At 35.9% G+C, this 18,368-nt stretch overlaps 1 protein-coding gene across 1 annotated transcript in view; it reads right to left on the reverse strand.

Moving 5' to 3' along the window:
• The window catches only part of LOC131531930 (teashirt homolog 2), a 56,091-nt gene extending 38,934 nt beyond the window's left edge, over window positions 1-17,157 (reverse strand). Inside the window, exon 1 of the mRNA XM_058763120.1 lies at window positions 16,538-17,157. Coding sequence (XP_058619103.1) covers window positions 16,538-16,577 — 40 coding nt within the window. The 5' untranslated portion in view covers window positions 16,578-17,157. The remainder of the gene's footprint in view (window positions 1-16,537) is intronic.
• Window positions 17,158-18,368: the final 1,211 nt, after the last annotated feature.

Below are 18,368 nucleotides of genomic sequence, written 5' to 3' on the forward strand. Positions count from 1 at the left end.
CAACAAAGCGAACATAATTTATGTTCTTATTTTGTCTCACAGCCAAAAACTGCACGCGAGTTTGAACGAAGGCACAGCGAGTAAACAAAGAATTGCATGAACGCTATAGCGCCGTGATCTCTCAAATAGGTATTTGACCCAGGCTGTGTACACTATCATACTAATCCAATGCAATTACAGTGTGTTGTCACGCAGGGCGGCAGGCGGGAGGACCGGTGGAGGGAAGAAAGAGAAGCCAGCTTTCTTTCTTCATTGGGCCTAAATCAGTACAGGAAATGAATATGGATGGCCTGAGGCGAGAGGGGAAGGAAATTCAGAGGCTGATGAGATCCCTGATGGAGGGATCTGGACACCGTGTGCTACCTCATGCCTGCGCCCCAGCCACATACAGCCGGTGAGGAGAAAACACGAGCGAACGCATAAAGAAATCGCGCAAAAAATGAGGCCTGTGGAGCGACAGATGCGAGAAGATCTTCATATATGCTATTCATTTGATTAATATCATGTAATTAATTCAATTAAATACGCAAACTTATCCTCTCGAAGACGCGTATGGTTAACTGCCCCCTCACAAGCGGGAGACGCGCACACGCGCAGACACGTTTTGAAGTGGGGAACATCTGTCAAGAGCCGCTAAGATGGCAGTGTTTCAGCGCGGGGGTATCGAGCAGGTGCGGCGGCGGCCACGTGTGCGGTGACAGACACATTCGTCTCTGTGATTGATCAGCTCACGCAAAATAGACAGGAAGCAATGAGACCTGAATCAGGGCTTCAGGAAGCTCCCATGGGCCTTTGCAAAACAGGGCCACGGAGGCCAGCGGAGGGTCAAACGTTACACAAGCACTCCGAGAACAATCTGCAGTGAATCAAAGACATACAGAGCTCAACGGCATGATTTAGTGTTTAATAAAGTCACTAGGTACAGCTAATTGCTGCATAAAATCTGATACTTATAATGGATGGTTCAAAATCATTGACTAATCAAACAACATATTTATTTTTATATATAAAATATATAATGTTTAAATATATGTAATATGTATGTACCTATATTTATAAATATTCTAATATATTTTAATATAATTACATAATTTTATATATATATTTTATATTAATTTAAAAAAATTATTTTATTTTTAATAATATAATTAGAAATAAATAAAAAATGAAATTGTTTTGGTAATTGAGATAAAGCTGAAAAAATATAGTACACTTAAAAACATTGAAAACCAAATTAAACATGTTGCATTGGCACCTAATTGAAATATGTTCAAGTAATAAAATTACTAAATCTTAAGTGAAGTAAAATAATAAAAAATAAAATAAAATAAAACCAAAATTAAAGCTATAAAATTAAATAAAAAATGAAAAGACATAAGAAAAGTTACTTACATAAAAAATAAAATAAAATTTAAGTGAAAACTGAAAATCTAAAAATAAAATATATTCAAAATATTAATGGTAATAATAATTGTATAGTATAGTAGTATATAGTATATACATTCAAGTTCTAAAGTACTAAAATTACTCAAACTTAAATAAAATAAAATAATAAAAATAGAAATAATAAAATAAAAATTAAAGCTATAAAAAGCTAATAAAAATGACAATATAAATAATAAAATATATTCAAAATATTAATAGTGAAAATATTAGTATATTATAATATAGTAATGTTCTTATAATTTTTATAGGGATATGCATCAGTATTTAACTAATTACTCGTACTCAAACTACTAATCTATTAAAAATACTAAAAAATTGCTGCAAAGAAAGAAAGATACAAAGAAATATATAAGCTTCCTGGATATCTAAATTAAAGCTCTAAATGAGTGCAAACATTTTTGTTCTTCACTTTATTTGGTTACATATTTTGTTCTTCTAAACACATAAATTGTTAATTGTACATATTTGTTTATTGTTCTTTTTTTAAGTTTATTTAAATATTTAGACATTTAATAGTATAAAATACTATCAACAGACTAGTCTATTTTAAATGAGTAGTTTTGCACAATATTTATTTGTGCTTCACATGTGTTACGTGCATGTGAACATCTGCAACGTTATAAAAACTCTTTGAAAACTCAATTAATCAGATCCCTGGTCTGGATACATCAGCTTCAAGCCTCAGACAGGAAATGGATGTAGTATAAGTAGACCACGAAGGCGACGTCATTCTCATGCCATCTGCTAGCAGGTTGGCACACGGTTGTGTGTATCTGTACGATCACCAGGAAGTCCCTCTCTAAAATAGCCCACATTTCTGCGATTTTCTGGCGCTCGTGCAGGCAAAAACACAATGCAGTAAATTTACACCGACTATGTAAAATAAAATCACACACGATCACAGAGGAGCTCTCGGCTATAACATGTGCAGTACTGATGCTGTACTGGACAGTAATGCGTTCAGATGGGCCTGGTGTTACACATCTAGAGGCGTCTGACCTCTACACCCGCCTGCTGGGTGCTGTTGACCAATGAGACAGGAGGATCGTAGTCAACAAGGCCTGCGGACACCATATCAAAGTCAAGGAGGTGTCAAGATTCATGTTTTAGCCCTTTTGCTGTTACGACACAGATTTTCATCATCCGTATTAATATGATTAGAACAAAAACCAAAACCTAAGTAAAATAAAAAATAAAACTGAATTAAAAGTAAATGCTAAGTATTTAAAGTACTAACTTAAATATCTAAAAACATATATTTTCAATCTGAGAATTTAAAAGAAATTAAATTTATAAAACTAATTTTCAACTACAAAATCAAAGTGTCTATAGTGATGAAATAGATATAAAATATAGAACAATTTAACGTGAAAGCAAGAGAACAACAGAATGATGGAACGATAGATGGAACGATAGATGGAACGATAGATAGAACAATAGACAGCGATAGAGCGATAGAACAATAGATAGATAGATAGATAGATAGATAGATAGATAGATAGATAGATAGATAGATAGATAGATAGATAGATAGATAAAACCCTAGCAACTGCAACTCAATACGCTACAAAACTTTCCGAATGTGAAAATCCAGTCTGAGAAACCGACATTGAAGAAGAAATTAAAACAAACTTAAAGTGTCACTATCAAGACGAATGGGAGCAATTTCAACCAAAAGACTATTGAGCTTCCCATTCAGACACTCCAATAAATTTCCAAAATGCACGACAAAAAAAAATTCCCAAATCATAAATCACGACTAACAAATTACACGCCTACAGTAACAGAGAAGCGACGACAAAAAACAAAAGTGTGCGTTTGGAGAGCAGAGGCGGGCTCTCGAGGGTCACTGGGTCTCATTGCAGCTCTGATGGGAGTCGTCCGGGCCAAAATGAGGGCCGGCGTTCATTTGACTGTGATCTGCAACAAGATCCGCTGGCTCCTAATGACTCCCTCTGGCAGCGTAATGGCAGGTATTAAAGCGCTTATCCCAGCGAGGACCTCAGCCTCCCAGCTTCAGCCGCACATGGATCCACTCAAGCAAAGCCAGCCACTGACGGACTAACTACAGGCCTCCACGGTGGCCATCCTGGCTCTCGGTGAGGCAGCTGCACATCTTTAAACAGTGCGCCTCGGAGGGGAAAGTCAAGCGAGCCGACTGAAGGGCAGGGAGACAGATGTGAGACCTCTCCAAACACAGAGGTGAAACACCACTGGGGAAGGAGATGAGCGCATTGAAGGAAGGATTCTGGGATTCCGGGGTGGAGCGGAGAGATGGATCTGCATCCGTTCGTAATTTATATGCTGATTCGATCGGCTACGTGTTGAAGTGGGTTCCTTTTTGACCTCTTGAAAGCCTCAAATTTACTGCTACCAGTAATAACATCTAAAATATGTCTGCGAAAATTAAGGTTCAAGGAGTTTTTAAACATTTCAAAGTCAACGTGAAATGGCACTCAAAACACTTTCTTAATACAAAATATTTCCAATAAAGATAGAACATTAAGTGGAAATAATGCAAGGTGGAACTTTTAGTTTTGAAAAAATTTTAGAAAAATAGAACAATATTATTGGTTAATATTTTTTCAACCTTCATGATGTCAGATGTCATGGGATTACATAATATGAATGCAAAAATATATTAATACTTAAAATTAATGTCCAGATTGCTTCTTCTTTTTTCTTTTTTTTTTTTTTTTTACTAAGGCTAATTTGCTAATTAAGTTTAATTTCTAATTTCAACATGAAATCATAATTCACCTCATATTTTGTTTTGTGCATGATTATTACAAAAATAAATACTAAAAATAAAATATAAAAAATAATGAAATTAATATTATATAATATTGAATAATAATAATTATTAAATATTAAATTTTTCATAATCCTTTTTTTGGCTTTTTGTGCATGATTCATGTGCACATTATTCCAAAATAACAAAAAGTAAACAATAAAATAAAGCAGTATAATAATAACAATAAAAATAATAATAATTATTTCATTTCAAGACTACAAATTTCAGTTTATGAAAAGGGTGTTTAAAAAAAAAAAAAGACCCATTTGATGTTGACTCAAAAATAGGATAAATAAAATTATTATATTTAGTCCAAACGAAAGTATGAACTTAAAAAGCAAGTCATCTACTCATGCTCAAGTTCCCGAACCATTTTACACCCATACAGTCTAGTAACTAGAAACACCAACATTTCCACACAGGTACAAAAACAAGCAAATCACAGGATGTATAAACCACTCATGAGTCAAAACATGAGTCAAATCTCAGTGAATCAAAAGAAACAGAGTTCAGATCCCCATGAGAGCTACCAGTCAAAGGTCTGAGCAGCTCATCTGCATTTCTCCATTCACATCCCGATAGCAGCGACTTTCACATCCAGCGAGTGACTTCACACTACACCCACAGGGAGGTTACTGGAACCTTCTCACCATGACTCAAGACAGAGCGTTCAGGAAGGCCTGGCATCATGTTTTGTTTCAGACAGATGCAGTTGGCCCACAGTGAGGCATGCGTCTTCCTGTACAAAGGCTCCACTGTGTGCTATCAATCATGTGAAGCCGGCATGAAGCTATAAATCCCTTCTTTGAGGAAATCCCCCCTTTCAGATTTACAAAATGGTGAGGGGTGCGTCGTGTCCGCCGAAATGTTGCAGGAATGCGCGTATTGACAGATACCAGCAGATGCGCGGGGATTTGATTTGCTGTTTGGTCAACGGGCGCCACGTAAAGTTTTATGGGAGAATCTGAATGTTAATATTAGCTGTTTGTGTATAATTCAGTCATGCCAAAGGGGAAATGTACTCGTAATGTCAATAATACGGTGGATTTGGCGTGCCGTGTTAGAATTCATTTAGGACGCGAGTGGAATTTTTACACTTTAAAACACAGGCAAGGTTTAAAGGGACAGTTCACCTCAAAAACAAAGTTTGTATCGTTATTAATTCACCCTCATGTTGTTCCAAACCCACATGACTTTTTTTTTTCATGGAACACTAAAGGAGACATTCTGAATCTTTATGGAGCTCTTTTTGATACAAATAAATTATTGTTATTATTATTGTCTGTCTGTCAAGGATATAAAAGCACCATAAACTTAATTCATATGAGTAGATTGATGAAATTAAATGACATACTTCAGCCTGCGCCTCACACAAAGTTATTGTAAAGCATCTTAAGACTTAGAATACAGTGCAAAATCATTGTTTTTCATAGGACATAAACGGAGAATTTGATAATAATTGACCATCAATTATTATTACTATTGTCAGTTTGCCACAGAACCAGCTAACAGAAATATGTTCTAAGAATGTTTTGCTAATGTTCCTATTAAGTTATTTAACTTTATTTCAGAAAGTTCTCTGAACGTTCAAATTGTACAGTTTTTTAAACGTTCTAAAAATGAACATTCCATTTTATCAGTTTGCGAACATTTTGAAACTTTTTTTTTTTTACTTAATTTAAAAAATATATATATATTTTAGAATTTTCTCTGAACGTTCAGACATTTAAAAAATGTTAGACAAACATCCAACTAAAACATTTTGGATTTTTTTTTTTTTTTTACATGTTCTATGAACAATGTATAAATAACATTTTTGTCCTAACGTTTTGAGAACATTATTAACGACCAGATAACTTTAACTTAATGTTCTATTGACATTAATGGAAGCATTTTGCCAGAATCTTACATAAACGTAGTTCATTTGACTAGACTGATTAAATGAAATGACGTATTTCAGTCTGTTCCTCTCAAAAAAACGATCATAAAGCTTTATAAGATTTAGAATACAGTCCAAAAACACTGTTTTATTGAGTTTTTAGAGCTTGACAGACATTGTTGCCTTGAAATATCGTTGCATGGAGAAGTGCTGTGTGACGATTTTGTCACCTACTGAAAAAGAAAATACAGACTTGGGAGAATAAATAATAAAAGAATTTCAAATTTTTTTGAGTGAACTATTCCTTTAAATGTAAAAAAGGTGTGAATCACAGCAGAAAAGTTAATGTTAATAATGTCGATTAACATGTCTGCGGAGAGTTAAAGAACTGTGAGCCTCAGCAAGTTTCTAATCACATGAAGTTCAACTTTCTATTTGACTTGAAGTCTTGTAAAATAAGATAAAAGGATCTCCATCACACTCATCCCTCTCACCCTCGCGAAAATGATCGAGGCTTTCACAAAGTTGGAAAATGTTTCAAGAGGGCACGGCAATTAATAGGAGAAATTACATTTGCTGGGATCTTTAGCGGAGAGAGTTCTTCTTCACAGCGGAGTGTAATGCTGCATAATTTCACTGGTTTGCTCACATTTATTTTCTTTTGCTAAATTGCAATATTAGTCATACACTCATTATAGGGGCCATCAGTTCTTGGCAAATTCCTATTGCCGTTCATTTCCAGCAGAGACGATGCGGGATGTGTGTTTTGTTCAGGCTCATGTCAAGTATTGAATCTTTTGTCACTGTGTCACTGAATCGTTTGTCATTATCTAACCGACAAGGCCTGTGCATTTGCACACATACCTGGTTATGCTGGTTGCTCCCAAAAAATATAGATGACACTTCTTTCTATAAGTGCAGCTGTAATTGCTGGATATGTGGTGAAATATCATTCACCAGCTATAGAATTTATATTGTATATAATAATTATATTCAGGGGTACACATAAGTTTTTCAGCCTGGTTCTCATAAGAGCACCTGGAGATTTGGTTTGGTCCTCACACTGCACATAGTGTTACCCATTAAATATAACTATAAAAAAATGATGATAATATTATTGCACTTTATTTTATTTTTATTTTTTTAAATTAAATAATAAACAAAATAATAAACTGTGATAAAATGTAATAAAATTATTACATACAGTAGTATTAAATAAAAAACTATTATTTTATAGTAAACTTAAAAATAAAATGCTAATATATATGTATATGTGTGTATATATATATATATATATATATATTTTTTTTTTTTTTTTTATATATATTCATTTTCAGCATTTTCAAACTTACAATCAGCAAGCTTTTATTTTGGCAGGATGGCGGCAAGTAAGTATATGCGCTGCCGGGTTTAGTGCTTCCGATTGAAGAGCGTCAGGGAATGAAATGTCATGAAATGTTTTGTATTGTGCTTTGAAAATGGACTGGATATCCTAGATTTATGGTTTCAGTTCAAATAGAAATCTTATACAGTATTCCAGTTTGTCGATCTAAAATGGTAATGTGCATGACACTTATTTACACAGCGCATTTTTTATTTTGGTCGCACATGCGCACCTGCATTCCACTTATGTGCACCCCTGATTATATTATTTTTGTTCTATGTAAAATAAACACTGTTCTCTTGAACGTCCTATTCAAGAATCCGAAATAAAAATATATTAAAATATTGAGTAATATTTAAAAAATGTTAAGCAACACAACTGTTTTCAACACTGAACTTATCAATCAGTATATTAGAATGATTTCTGAAGGATCATGTGACACTGAAGACTGGAGTAATGATGCTGAAAATTCAGCTTTTTATCGCAGAAATAAATAACATATTAAATTATATTCATATAGAAAAGTTATTTTGAATTTTAAAAATATTTTACAGTTTTTACTGTATTTTCATCAAATAAACGCAGCCTTGGTGAGCATAAGAGCCTCTGTTCAAAAACACTTGTACCAACCCCAAATTTTGAATGGTAGTATAATTTAAAAAACGTTAATATTTTACCATGGCACACTGTGTTTAAACATTCACCATCAGCCCAAAAAAAAAAGAAGAAAAAATCCACACACTGCTGCATTGTTAAATCCTGTACCAGCACAACGCCTCCAACCATTAATATGTTCATCCGGTTCTCTTAATCAAGTTGTAAGTACAACTGAATTATTCTATATCCTGCAAGGACACCTAAGCTGTCAGTGCTGTTTAATGAGTTTCAATTAAGCTGTTAGTTTCAGAAGAACGGCACGGCGCGGCTCGTGCGGGCGTCTACTCAGAGCTCTACAAGGACACAAACAAGACATTTTATTATGGCAGACTCGCTCCATCAAAACCGGCGTCTTTGCGATTCCAATCAGAGCGCTAAAATATGTGAGACGTCATCGTTACAATTTGGAATTAGTTTGCAAAACAGTCATACGTGGCATTGGGATGTACACATGTGAGCTATTCGGGCATCAAAGCAACGTTTTACAGTCTTAAAACATCTGTTTGGCAAAAAAATAAATAAATAAAAGGTGCGCTATCTAGGTTACAAGCCTACGGCGGTTTGAATGGCTGGCTACAATTAACCAGCCTTTGGACACAAAATTCTGTCCTTCTGTGATTAAAAAGTGAGAAACAAGCACCTAGCGCTTGGAGAAATTCACTTAACTGTTGTTATTTGTTATGTTCACTAAAGAGCACAAATATGTAAATGATTCACTCTAAAATACTCTAAAACATGCAAAAATATGCAAACGATCTACTCTAAAATGGTCCTCCAACATAAGTATGAATAACAATTGTGTTTGCATATCGTATCAAGCTCACGCTCTCCTGATCTTTGTCTACAAAAACTTCCCGACTCGTACGAGCAGTCATTACAGCGGCACGCTCCCGCTGACCTCTAGGTAGAAAATGGACTGAAAGGCCAGCCAGGACTCGGGAATATCGAGTTGATTCATCAAATTAGTTCCCGTGTAATTGCACGGCATGACGTGCCATGAAACTTGTCAGCTATAAAGCTGTCGGGAAGCCATCAGCGGCCATGTTAAATGAAGACACAAAAAAAGGCCTGAGGTTTATGACTTGGTGCTGTTTGGACACTCGCCAGCGAAGTAGTGAGGAGACGGACGCCTTTAAGATTTCAAACTGGTGCGCTCTTATCTGTGCGAGTATTGTAGCTATCCATTTATTGCGTGCATTAATCAATTTGATTTCCACAGATGCTTTAATTAAATATTCCTTTCAAACGCCTCTTAGTCAAGGCTAAGGTTTAATAATAATGTGAAATTAAAATTTGATATAGTGCTTGTAAAAATAAGATGACACATAGTTGGTAAATATGAAAAATACATCCAATTAGAGATAATTTTGCAAGGCTGTTATTTGTGGCTATTAAATCTAGCAAAAAACAATTACATACATCTATGAAAGTCTTAAAAAATCTGCAGCAAATGTTTGGTTAATAAATGATGTGCTGCCTAGGTTAGGGTTTTATGATAAAAAAACAAACAAATCAAAATATATGTTATATAAAAAATTCAATGAAAATTATAAAAATATGTATTTTAGGATGTTAAACACTTTTTATTTTCCTGTAGGCCCTCAGGCCCCACACTAAACCTGATCTTGTGAAAGTTTTCCTTTCTAATTGGTACAGATTGTGCCATTAGCAAAATATTGTCATAGCTCCTGCCCCATAGACTGTAGCAGGCCGGGGTTAATTTGCATAATAAATCTTAATTGAGACTCATTAAGCACTTGATTGGAAGCAAATCAGGTACACAGTGGACAATTTTTAGATTAATGAAGTTTCTGTCTGTTTTAAGGTACAGTTTTTTCCCATCTTCTCACGAACTGTAGGGAGGCCAGAGGAGAAACAAGGATTCTCACAGGAACACGAGCAACAAGAGGTCAAGTTACAGACACGTCTCACGAGACGAAAAATAACGTAATCAAACATGGTTAGACAGGCTCGGTACATAGATCAACAAATGCGAGGAGCGTGTCTGTGTGTTATATTATCTGCAAGTATTTTCAAGAAAACAATGACAACAATTTATGTTTAAATGGCTATATTTGAAGTATTTATTTTTTCTAATAAAATCAGTTCAGGACTAAAATAAATATATATTATATATTATATTTAGATTTTTTTTTTTTTAATAAATTTGTATTTTGAAAAATATATTATTCTTATAAAAATTATTAGTAGTATATACACAATACTGAAACCTGCATATTGACCACTAAGAAATAAATAATAAATATCTATATATACATAGTTCAAAATATATGATCCAAAATACTGTACATTTTCATTTACCAGCTGATTAAAAATCACTGTAAAAACAGGTCAAAAAAATAAGCAATAGGCCTTGTACAGCATTTGTTACTAAAGTCCATAAATTAAAAAAAAATAATAATTAATTAATAGTAGATCATTTTATTTATATAACTAATTAAATAAATAAAATAATATATATATATATATATATATATATATATATATATTTAAAATGGACCAAAAACAGATTTTGGAGCTAATACAAAGATATCTAACACATCTGTTTTTTTCATCCATGCAGGTATGGTCAGTATTCTCAAAAAGGTCTAATAATCGGCCCGGCCGATATATCTGTCCTTAAACCAGTCATATTTATGTGTCTCTGCAGACAAAAAAAAAAAGAGAAAACATGAGTATCTTGTGTAATAAGTAATGGGTACACTGTGTCTGTCTGGTTCCCTTGTGATCACAACTTCTTTAAAAACAGAATAAAGCTTTGTGTTCATATCAACAGGATCCTATCACGGAGGAGAGGGGTAAATATGACAGCGAGATGTGAAACCCGATCCCGGCCTGGACGCAGCACCCTGTCTGAAACCCATCTGGACACGGTAACATGAGCCCACACTGATTGTTTTGAGCAACTTTGGAAGCATATGGCGAGCCCACAATTACCGAAATAAGTCCATTCACAATCTTTGCGGAGTAAGAACCGCTTTCCCGAAAGAGTCAGGTGCGTTCGGCATCCTGTTTTAACTACACTGCGACACCATCAAAATTCCTGCCGGTAATCAAATACGGCACACACAAAAGGCGTTTTGTGTTGTCGTTAGGCCTTTTCCCCCCTGTCTGACTTTCACTCGAGAAATTGACACAGATCAACTCTCCCTTTCCCCCTCGACCTCAATCTCCCAGACATGCTATATCTGCGGAGAGCGGATACAAAATGCCATTTTGTAATTTCTTTTATACTCGGATGTCTGGCAGGAGTAATGAGTTTTAGCCCGAGAGCAATAAAGTCTCTCCGTAACCTCATCATTGTTGTGTTTAATGAAGAAAAAAGCAATAGAAATGGCTTTTTGCCGAGATGATCACGTAAAAACATTATCCTCCTCGATCGTCCCGCTGGCGTATCAAATTGTGTCATTTGCCTGGAAACTGGCGCAGGTCTCGGAGGGAAGGCAAGGTGAACGCGCGGTTGCGGCAGCGGGGGTACGAGGCGACGCGGTGCTCGTGTCCAATCAGGATGCGGGTTTTTTTTCCCTCTTTTAAGGAGCGGAGTAGAGCGCCGAGCGCTCCGGGGCACGGGAGGCTTCTCCTCTCTCACCTAGACGCAGCACCGCCCTGTCTGACTCCCGGAGCAAAGCCTCACAAAGTGATACTGCCAGCTCCACCTGCATGCTGGCGGAAACATCATGACATCACCACCACGGAGACAGGATAAACGTTGCTGTGGTTTAACTGTTACACTCATATAAACAAACACTGGGGTATTAGTGTGATACGGGACACAAAGACATTGCAAATACTGGAAAGACGGCTACATGTTAGCGGCGTGGCCTCGAACACTCCTTTCTGCTGTTCGCGAGGTTAATGATATTATCAAACAAACGCTTTACATGCTATGACAAGAAAATGATTAGCAAATTCGGCGCTGGACCGTCTCTGCCTGGACTAGACTAGCAGCAACCGCTGATGTTTCTAGAACGAACCACTTAAGAGGACTTTGAGCTAGCCAATTCCCAGAAGCCCCTGTCACTCACTTATTGGCAGTGCAACACTTAATGCCTTTGTCTGTACTCCAATTTATCTTGTTAACAACAAATTGGGCTAGCAGTTTGAAGCACGGGCTATTCAAAAACTGATTAGAAACATAATCCGGTGAGAAATATCACTGCGCTGCACACTAATAACCCCCGTACGGTCATATTTCTGTGCACTGGACTGGGCTGGGCGATATGGTGACTAGTATTTGTTCTGAAAGGGCGTAAAAGAGTCATTTCTTTCAATCATAGGAACCATCGTTTCCACTAAACAAACACTGTTGCCAAGTAGATTCCAAATTCTTGATTCATACCGTAAAAGTCTAGGTATCAATAATCAAGTGTTTTCTGCACTAAGAATCATTTTCTTTTATATGCACCAATATAAAAACACATGCTAATGAAAGATATTTGTCTACCCATTCAGAGATTTTCATGAATGCTTTTTATTAAGTGACGCAAACAATAAATGAAGTCAGAGTGAATCGAAGAATCGATTCATTGAACTGACTCACAAAAATGAATCAAACTTACCAACTGAAATGCTACCGTTTTTTGTTTTTTTTAAATTAGACACTATATCATCATCATTGAAACAATGCTCAGATAATTGCGAAACTAGTCTAACCATGTGACCTTGTGACCATGTGAGGAAGTTTAATGGCCAAATGAAAGCACATTATATCATCATTAATTATTATGCTGCTAAATTTAATATCTCCAGCGAAATAATCACAAATGTTCAATATAAACACCACGAATAATACATAAACACATATATCTCATTATAGAATTTTTGTCTTTTTTATTTATTGATTTTTATTCATTACTTTTCCTGTTTTTTGTTTTGTTGTGAAAGCGCCAAATAAAAAACATTACTTATCGTTAACTAAAACTAAAAAAGTAAATAAATAAAATTGAAAAAATAATAAATAAAAATTTCCAAAATTACCAAAACTTTCAAATTCAAATGTAAAAATTACATCTAATTCAAAATATTTATTATAAATAGTACATCAATTATACTAAAATAACACTGGAGAGAAAAGCATATCAGTTCATTTCATAATGGCAAAAAGTATTATCCTTAGCATTCTGATTCTGATATTGTAAATCCAATACATCTGACCTTCCAGTGACTGCTAACTAAAGTCACACAACAAATATTAACTGTGCAACACCGCAGGGTTGCGTCTTTACTCTAAATGGCCATATTTCAACAAAAAAAAAAAAAAAGGATAACCGTGCCCGCATAACGAAATGAAAGCCATTTTATACCCAGTACATCTTAAAAAGACGAAAAATGGAAAAGGGGGATCTCATTCCTTGCATCTTCTCTGGTCTTATTTTAATACCTCTCCCTCTCCTTGTTCACCCCTCCACACATCATTAAACATATTATTATAACATGACTGTCAGCTTGCGTCTCTCTCGCCGCTCCATTCTTGCTCTGCCAGGTAATCAATTTGTCGTCACTCTCTGTAACCCCAGTAAAGTCATCAAGGGAAATGAGTTACAGCTGCAAAAAGCCTTCAAGAATATAGGTGGGGGTATGAGGGGTGGGGGGTCAGGAGAAGGGGGGGGGGTAGAAATGACAACACGGGCCTGGAATATTCTGCCGCTGATAGCACATACCAGGTCTCGAAGATGAAATATTAATGCACAATTTGTTTATCTGCGGGCCCACATCTCTCCTGCGCCGAGCTGTTAATTTTCTATCTGCGCAGACAACAGATCAGTCAGTCATGAACTCTTCATAGCCATTACCGGGAGACATTTTGATTAAGTATTCCTAATGTAGTGGATAGGAAAGAATGAAAACACTCTGCCTGCCAACTTTTGATTGACCATTAAGCCACTGATGAATGTGCCTGTCAAAGAGGAGACAATTACCTCAACAATGAAGAAACTCTTCTGGAAGGCTTATTTCTCCATAGGGCTGACACATTTACCAGATTACAGGCGAGCAGGCCCAGAGCGTGTAAAGGGATCGCTTAGGAATCTTCGCAAAAGTTCACCCAATAATTGCGCCGCCTTTGTTAGAGGGAAAGGGGCTTTTAGGGGGAGCGACAAATGTGTGTGCGCGAGGGAAAGTGACAGACAAAGTAGAAACGAGGAAGAAGGGACTTAGCGTCTTCAGGGGGTTTTAAGATCCGCCATTGCTGGCAGAGTGTGATGACCATCTGTGGGGTTTGTCTACTGTTATTATAAAGAGTGATCATCCTTCCACCTCATAAAGAGTCCGAAGCATCTGGCATCAACGTACACAAAAACAATAACCCGCTGTACGCGCTTTCCAAAGCAAAGTTTGGCTCCTTGCAATTGTAGCGTACTTCTCTTAAACGAAAGAAAACAATGGGCTTTGTCTAGAAAAGCACAATCAAATTAAAGATTGGCACTTTAAACTGTGGCGTATGGGTTTCTAGTTTGGTCAAAATATTTACATTTAAATGAACATTTTAAAATGCATTATTAATAACAAATGATTGAAATGCACATTCTGTTCCAAAAATATTCAAACCCTACATTTTTAAAGGTAAACAATTTCAGAAAGCCAGAAAAAAAAAAGAAAAATAAAAAAAACCTTAACTGTTTAAGGGAGCATCCTCAAAGTTATGTCGTTTTAGTCCTAAAGTCGTTTTAATAATCCGAACAGCCACCACCTGAGGTCATGGGAAGGCTAACAAAGAACTGGTGATAAATGTATCTATTAGAAATTAATCTATCAATAAATCCAACGTGACGTGTGATCAATCATATGCCAAGTGAAAGCCCGAGGGGGAAAGGAAAAAAGAAAATGTTTCACTGAAAAGCCTTCTGGTAAACAGCCAGTTGCGTTGCTGTGCATGACAAGATTATGGCTGTGTTTCAAAACCTAGCGAGTTTCCTACCTAGACAGCATTTTTTAGACACCATAGGTTCTTTATGAATATTATTCAGAATGCTACATGCCCATGCTAAGTAGGGAGATCACTGGGATTTGGCACACAGTCTGTGATAGAAATTGTACTGCAAACACTGTTAAACAATTAAGGCAAGCAACATTTGTGTATTTCATTAATTTATCTAAAGATACTTCTTAATTATTATTGTCTAGACATAATCACGGTCATTATATAAGTGATGCTCTCAAAAATGCTGTCTAGGTAGGCTAGTTAGTTCACTAGGCTTTGAGGCAGTCTATGAAACAGAAAAGTGTTTTGACAACACTGGTATACAGTTAACAAGTTAAAGGCAAAATAAGAGAGCTCGCCTCATCATGTTACTGAAACGTAAATAAACGATGCAAACGGTTTTATTCTGGCATATTTCGCGCTCTCGAGCGCGCGCCCCCGCGCATGTGTGTGTGCATTCACCCCGTTTGTGTGTGTGTCCGTTTGTCTATGAGATATTATGGGTTCATAGGAAGTTCAACCGATATTCGGATCCAAAGCAGCACATCTATCCAAAATCACTCCGTATTTCCTCTCTGTGTATTTAGCTACAGAAACGCGCCACGCTTCGGTTCCCAACAAAATCTGGCTAAAGATTGAACTTTTAAACTCCAAAAAACTATTTAATGTGTAAATAAATATAATCACACCAGTTTAAAATGAAAATATGGTTCGTTTTACTTCATTATATGAATAGCAGCCATTGACAACAGCAGTAAATTAACAATACAAATAGGCCAAGAAGTGAGCCTTGCCTAAACTCTAATTCACTTCGTTTACATACTCATATATACACGAAGATCTTTAAAACGAGACAAATTACTTGAAAATGGCATACTTAATACTTGTTTTACGAGACACTCTGACATATGACGTAAACTGGTCTTGTTTAGAGAATATCCTTTTTTTTTTTTACTGGAAAACGTGTCAAAAACATTGATTAAGAACATGATTTTTTTCGCAGCGTGTAACAAACATTACAGGGGTTACACAAGGTTCACTACTCGGTCCGTTTATGATGCTAAAACGTTGCTATTTTCAAGCACGCCGTTCATTTGATGAGGTAAAACGAGCGTTGTTTACGTTTTAAACAAGCCTGTTTACGTTCATTTAAACGTGAAATAGTTCGTTGGACTTGAAAGTTTAAAAACTTTCGCCGGATTTTGTCGGGAACCGAAGCGTATCCTTTCGCATGCAGTGTCTCGAAGCACCGTTCTCTGATATTAAACACATCCTCTTTCTAAGACAGCGCTATCACTTTCATCATACTGTTTCACAAGATAAAAAAAGAGGTTCATTCAGATACAAACCCGTACGCTCGCGAGCTTAAAACGCGGACGAATAGCAATATTCATGTCGGGTTAAATGTGAAATGATAGGTGTCAGGTTGAATCTTACCCGCAGCCCTTTTGGGTGCCTGCTGTTTCCTCCTTGGCATGTTCAACTCTCTTTAGTTCGCGTACAGTGAAATTGAGCCCAGGTGAAATTCTGTATTGCGCTCTGATATAGTCCATACACACGCAATAGCGACTCTCTAATGCACTTCAGTTCCGTACAATCCAGTATTTCAGAAACGCTGTCCAGAAATCAGGTGTCTCTTTTTTTAATATACCTCTCCTTCCTAGATAGACAGATCTATGGCGGATTGTTTTGCTTTGCTTTTCTTTCCGTCTCTTCTTCTTCTTTTCTTTTTTTGTTTCCCAAGCCAGAAGGACGAACGCTGTCAATCGCTTAGACTCCCGGTCTCGTATGAAACGTAGTAGGAAAAGGGCAGAAAAAAATAGTGTATATCACACACACACACAAGCGGCGATGCCAGCAGCAAACATCGATCCATAGAACAAACTGAACATTAAAAACTCCTCCTCCTCCTCCTCCTCTGGACTTGATGATGGCAGCGAGACATTTGTTACACTAGATAACCACGAGTTTATTAAAGAGACAGAGGCCGGAGAAAACATGAGACAGCCCACAAGACCAGCCTCATACTGTCTCTCTGCCGCTTCAGGCTGGAGTTTACAGAGATGCTGGGAACTGAGCGCGAGAAACGAAGAACGCTTCGGTGTAATGACACAGTGCAGAGTAATAATGAAGAACGTGCATGCGATGTGTAATTATTTTTAGTAGCTGCCAGAAGTGAGATATAATTGCCATTGCTGTGGTAATTACTTACATTAACGTGTCTATATGCCCAAGCAGGACTCTGCATAGGCATAAAAAAAAAAAAAAAAATGCAGAGTTTAACCAAACTTAAAATGTTATAGCCTACCTGGTAAGACGTCTTGTGAAAATAAAGGTCCAAGTTGTGTAAAGAGCTTATTTTTAGTAGCCGTTAAACATGACGCTTTATTGTTGTTGTAATCGATTAGCAATGACATGTTATATTATGTGCATTACCTACATGTGTTTAGACATGTTTATAAAGGCACTGAGCCAAGAATTCAAGTGTAAATATACAAAAAGTCCTTATGTGAAAACTATTATAGAAAAATGTTTTAGTATAGTTTATAAATGCTGATAAATAATGAACCACTTGTAAGCAATGAATGTGCAGTAGCTGCTAGAAATGTATTATTATTATTATTGGCCTACTATAGCAACTACATGTAATAGGTATAACTGTTGTATACAGTATACACAGTTGTATTTCCAGACATGTTTATAAAGGCATAGAGCCAAAATTGAATACATTAAATACAAAAAGTAGTCGTTGTGTGAAAACAATGTTATAGTGTAGTGTATAAGTACTGATAATTAGCGAACAACAGTATGCAGTATGTAATTATGTTCAGTAGCTGCTAGAAATTAGGCATAATTATTGGCATTGCTATTGTAAATAATTACATTAGCGTGTTATATGTGTAACCTAAACACTAATGTAGTAAAATAGCAAATAAATTAAACTTAAAAACTGAAACTGAAAGGAAGAGCAAAGGAAAAATGTGAATAAAATACTGTTCACGACTGTATAAATTTTACATTAACATTTTACAGTGCAGTGTCTGTTACACATATTACGCAACTAATTATTATGTTTATAAATAATTACATACATTTTTGGCGATATTTCCCAGAAATGCTTCAAAAAATAAATAAATAGTGTAAATGCAAAGGAAAAAATGGTGAATAAAATAGTGTTCACAACTGTATACATTTTTAGTAACATTTTACAGTACAGTGTCCATGTTGCTCATATTACACAGCTAATTATTATGGATAAATTCCATAA

This window comes from Onychostoma macrolepis, chromosome 23, assembly GCF_012432095.1.
Source record: "Onychostoma macrolepis isolate SWU-2019 chromosome 23, ASM1243209v1, whole genome shotgun sequence".
Taxonomy (NCBI): domain Eukaryota; kingdom Metazoa; phylum Chordata; class Actinopteri; order Cypriniformes; family Cyprinidae; genus Onychostoma; species Onychostoma macrolepis.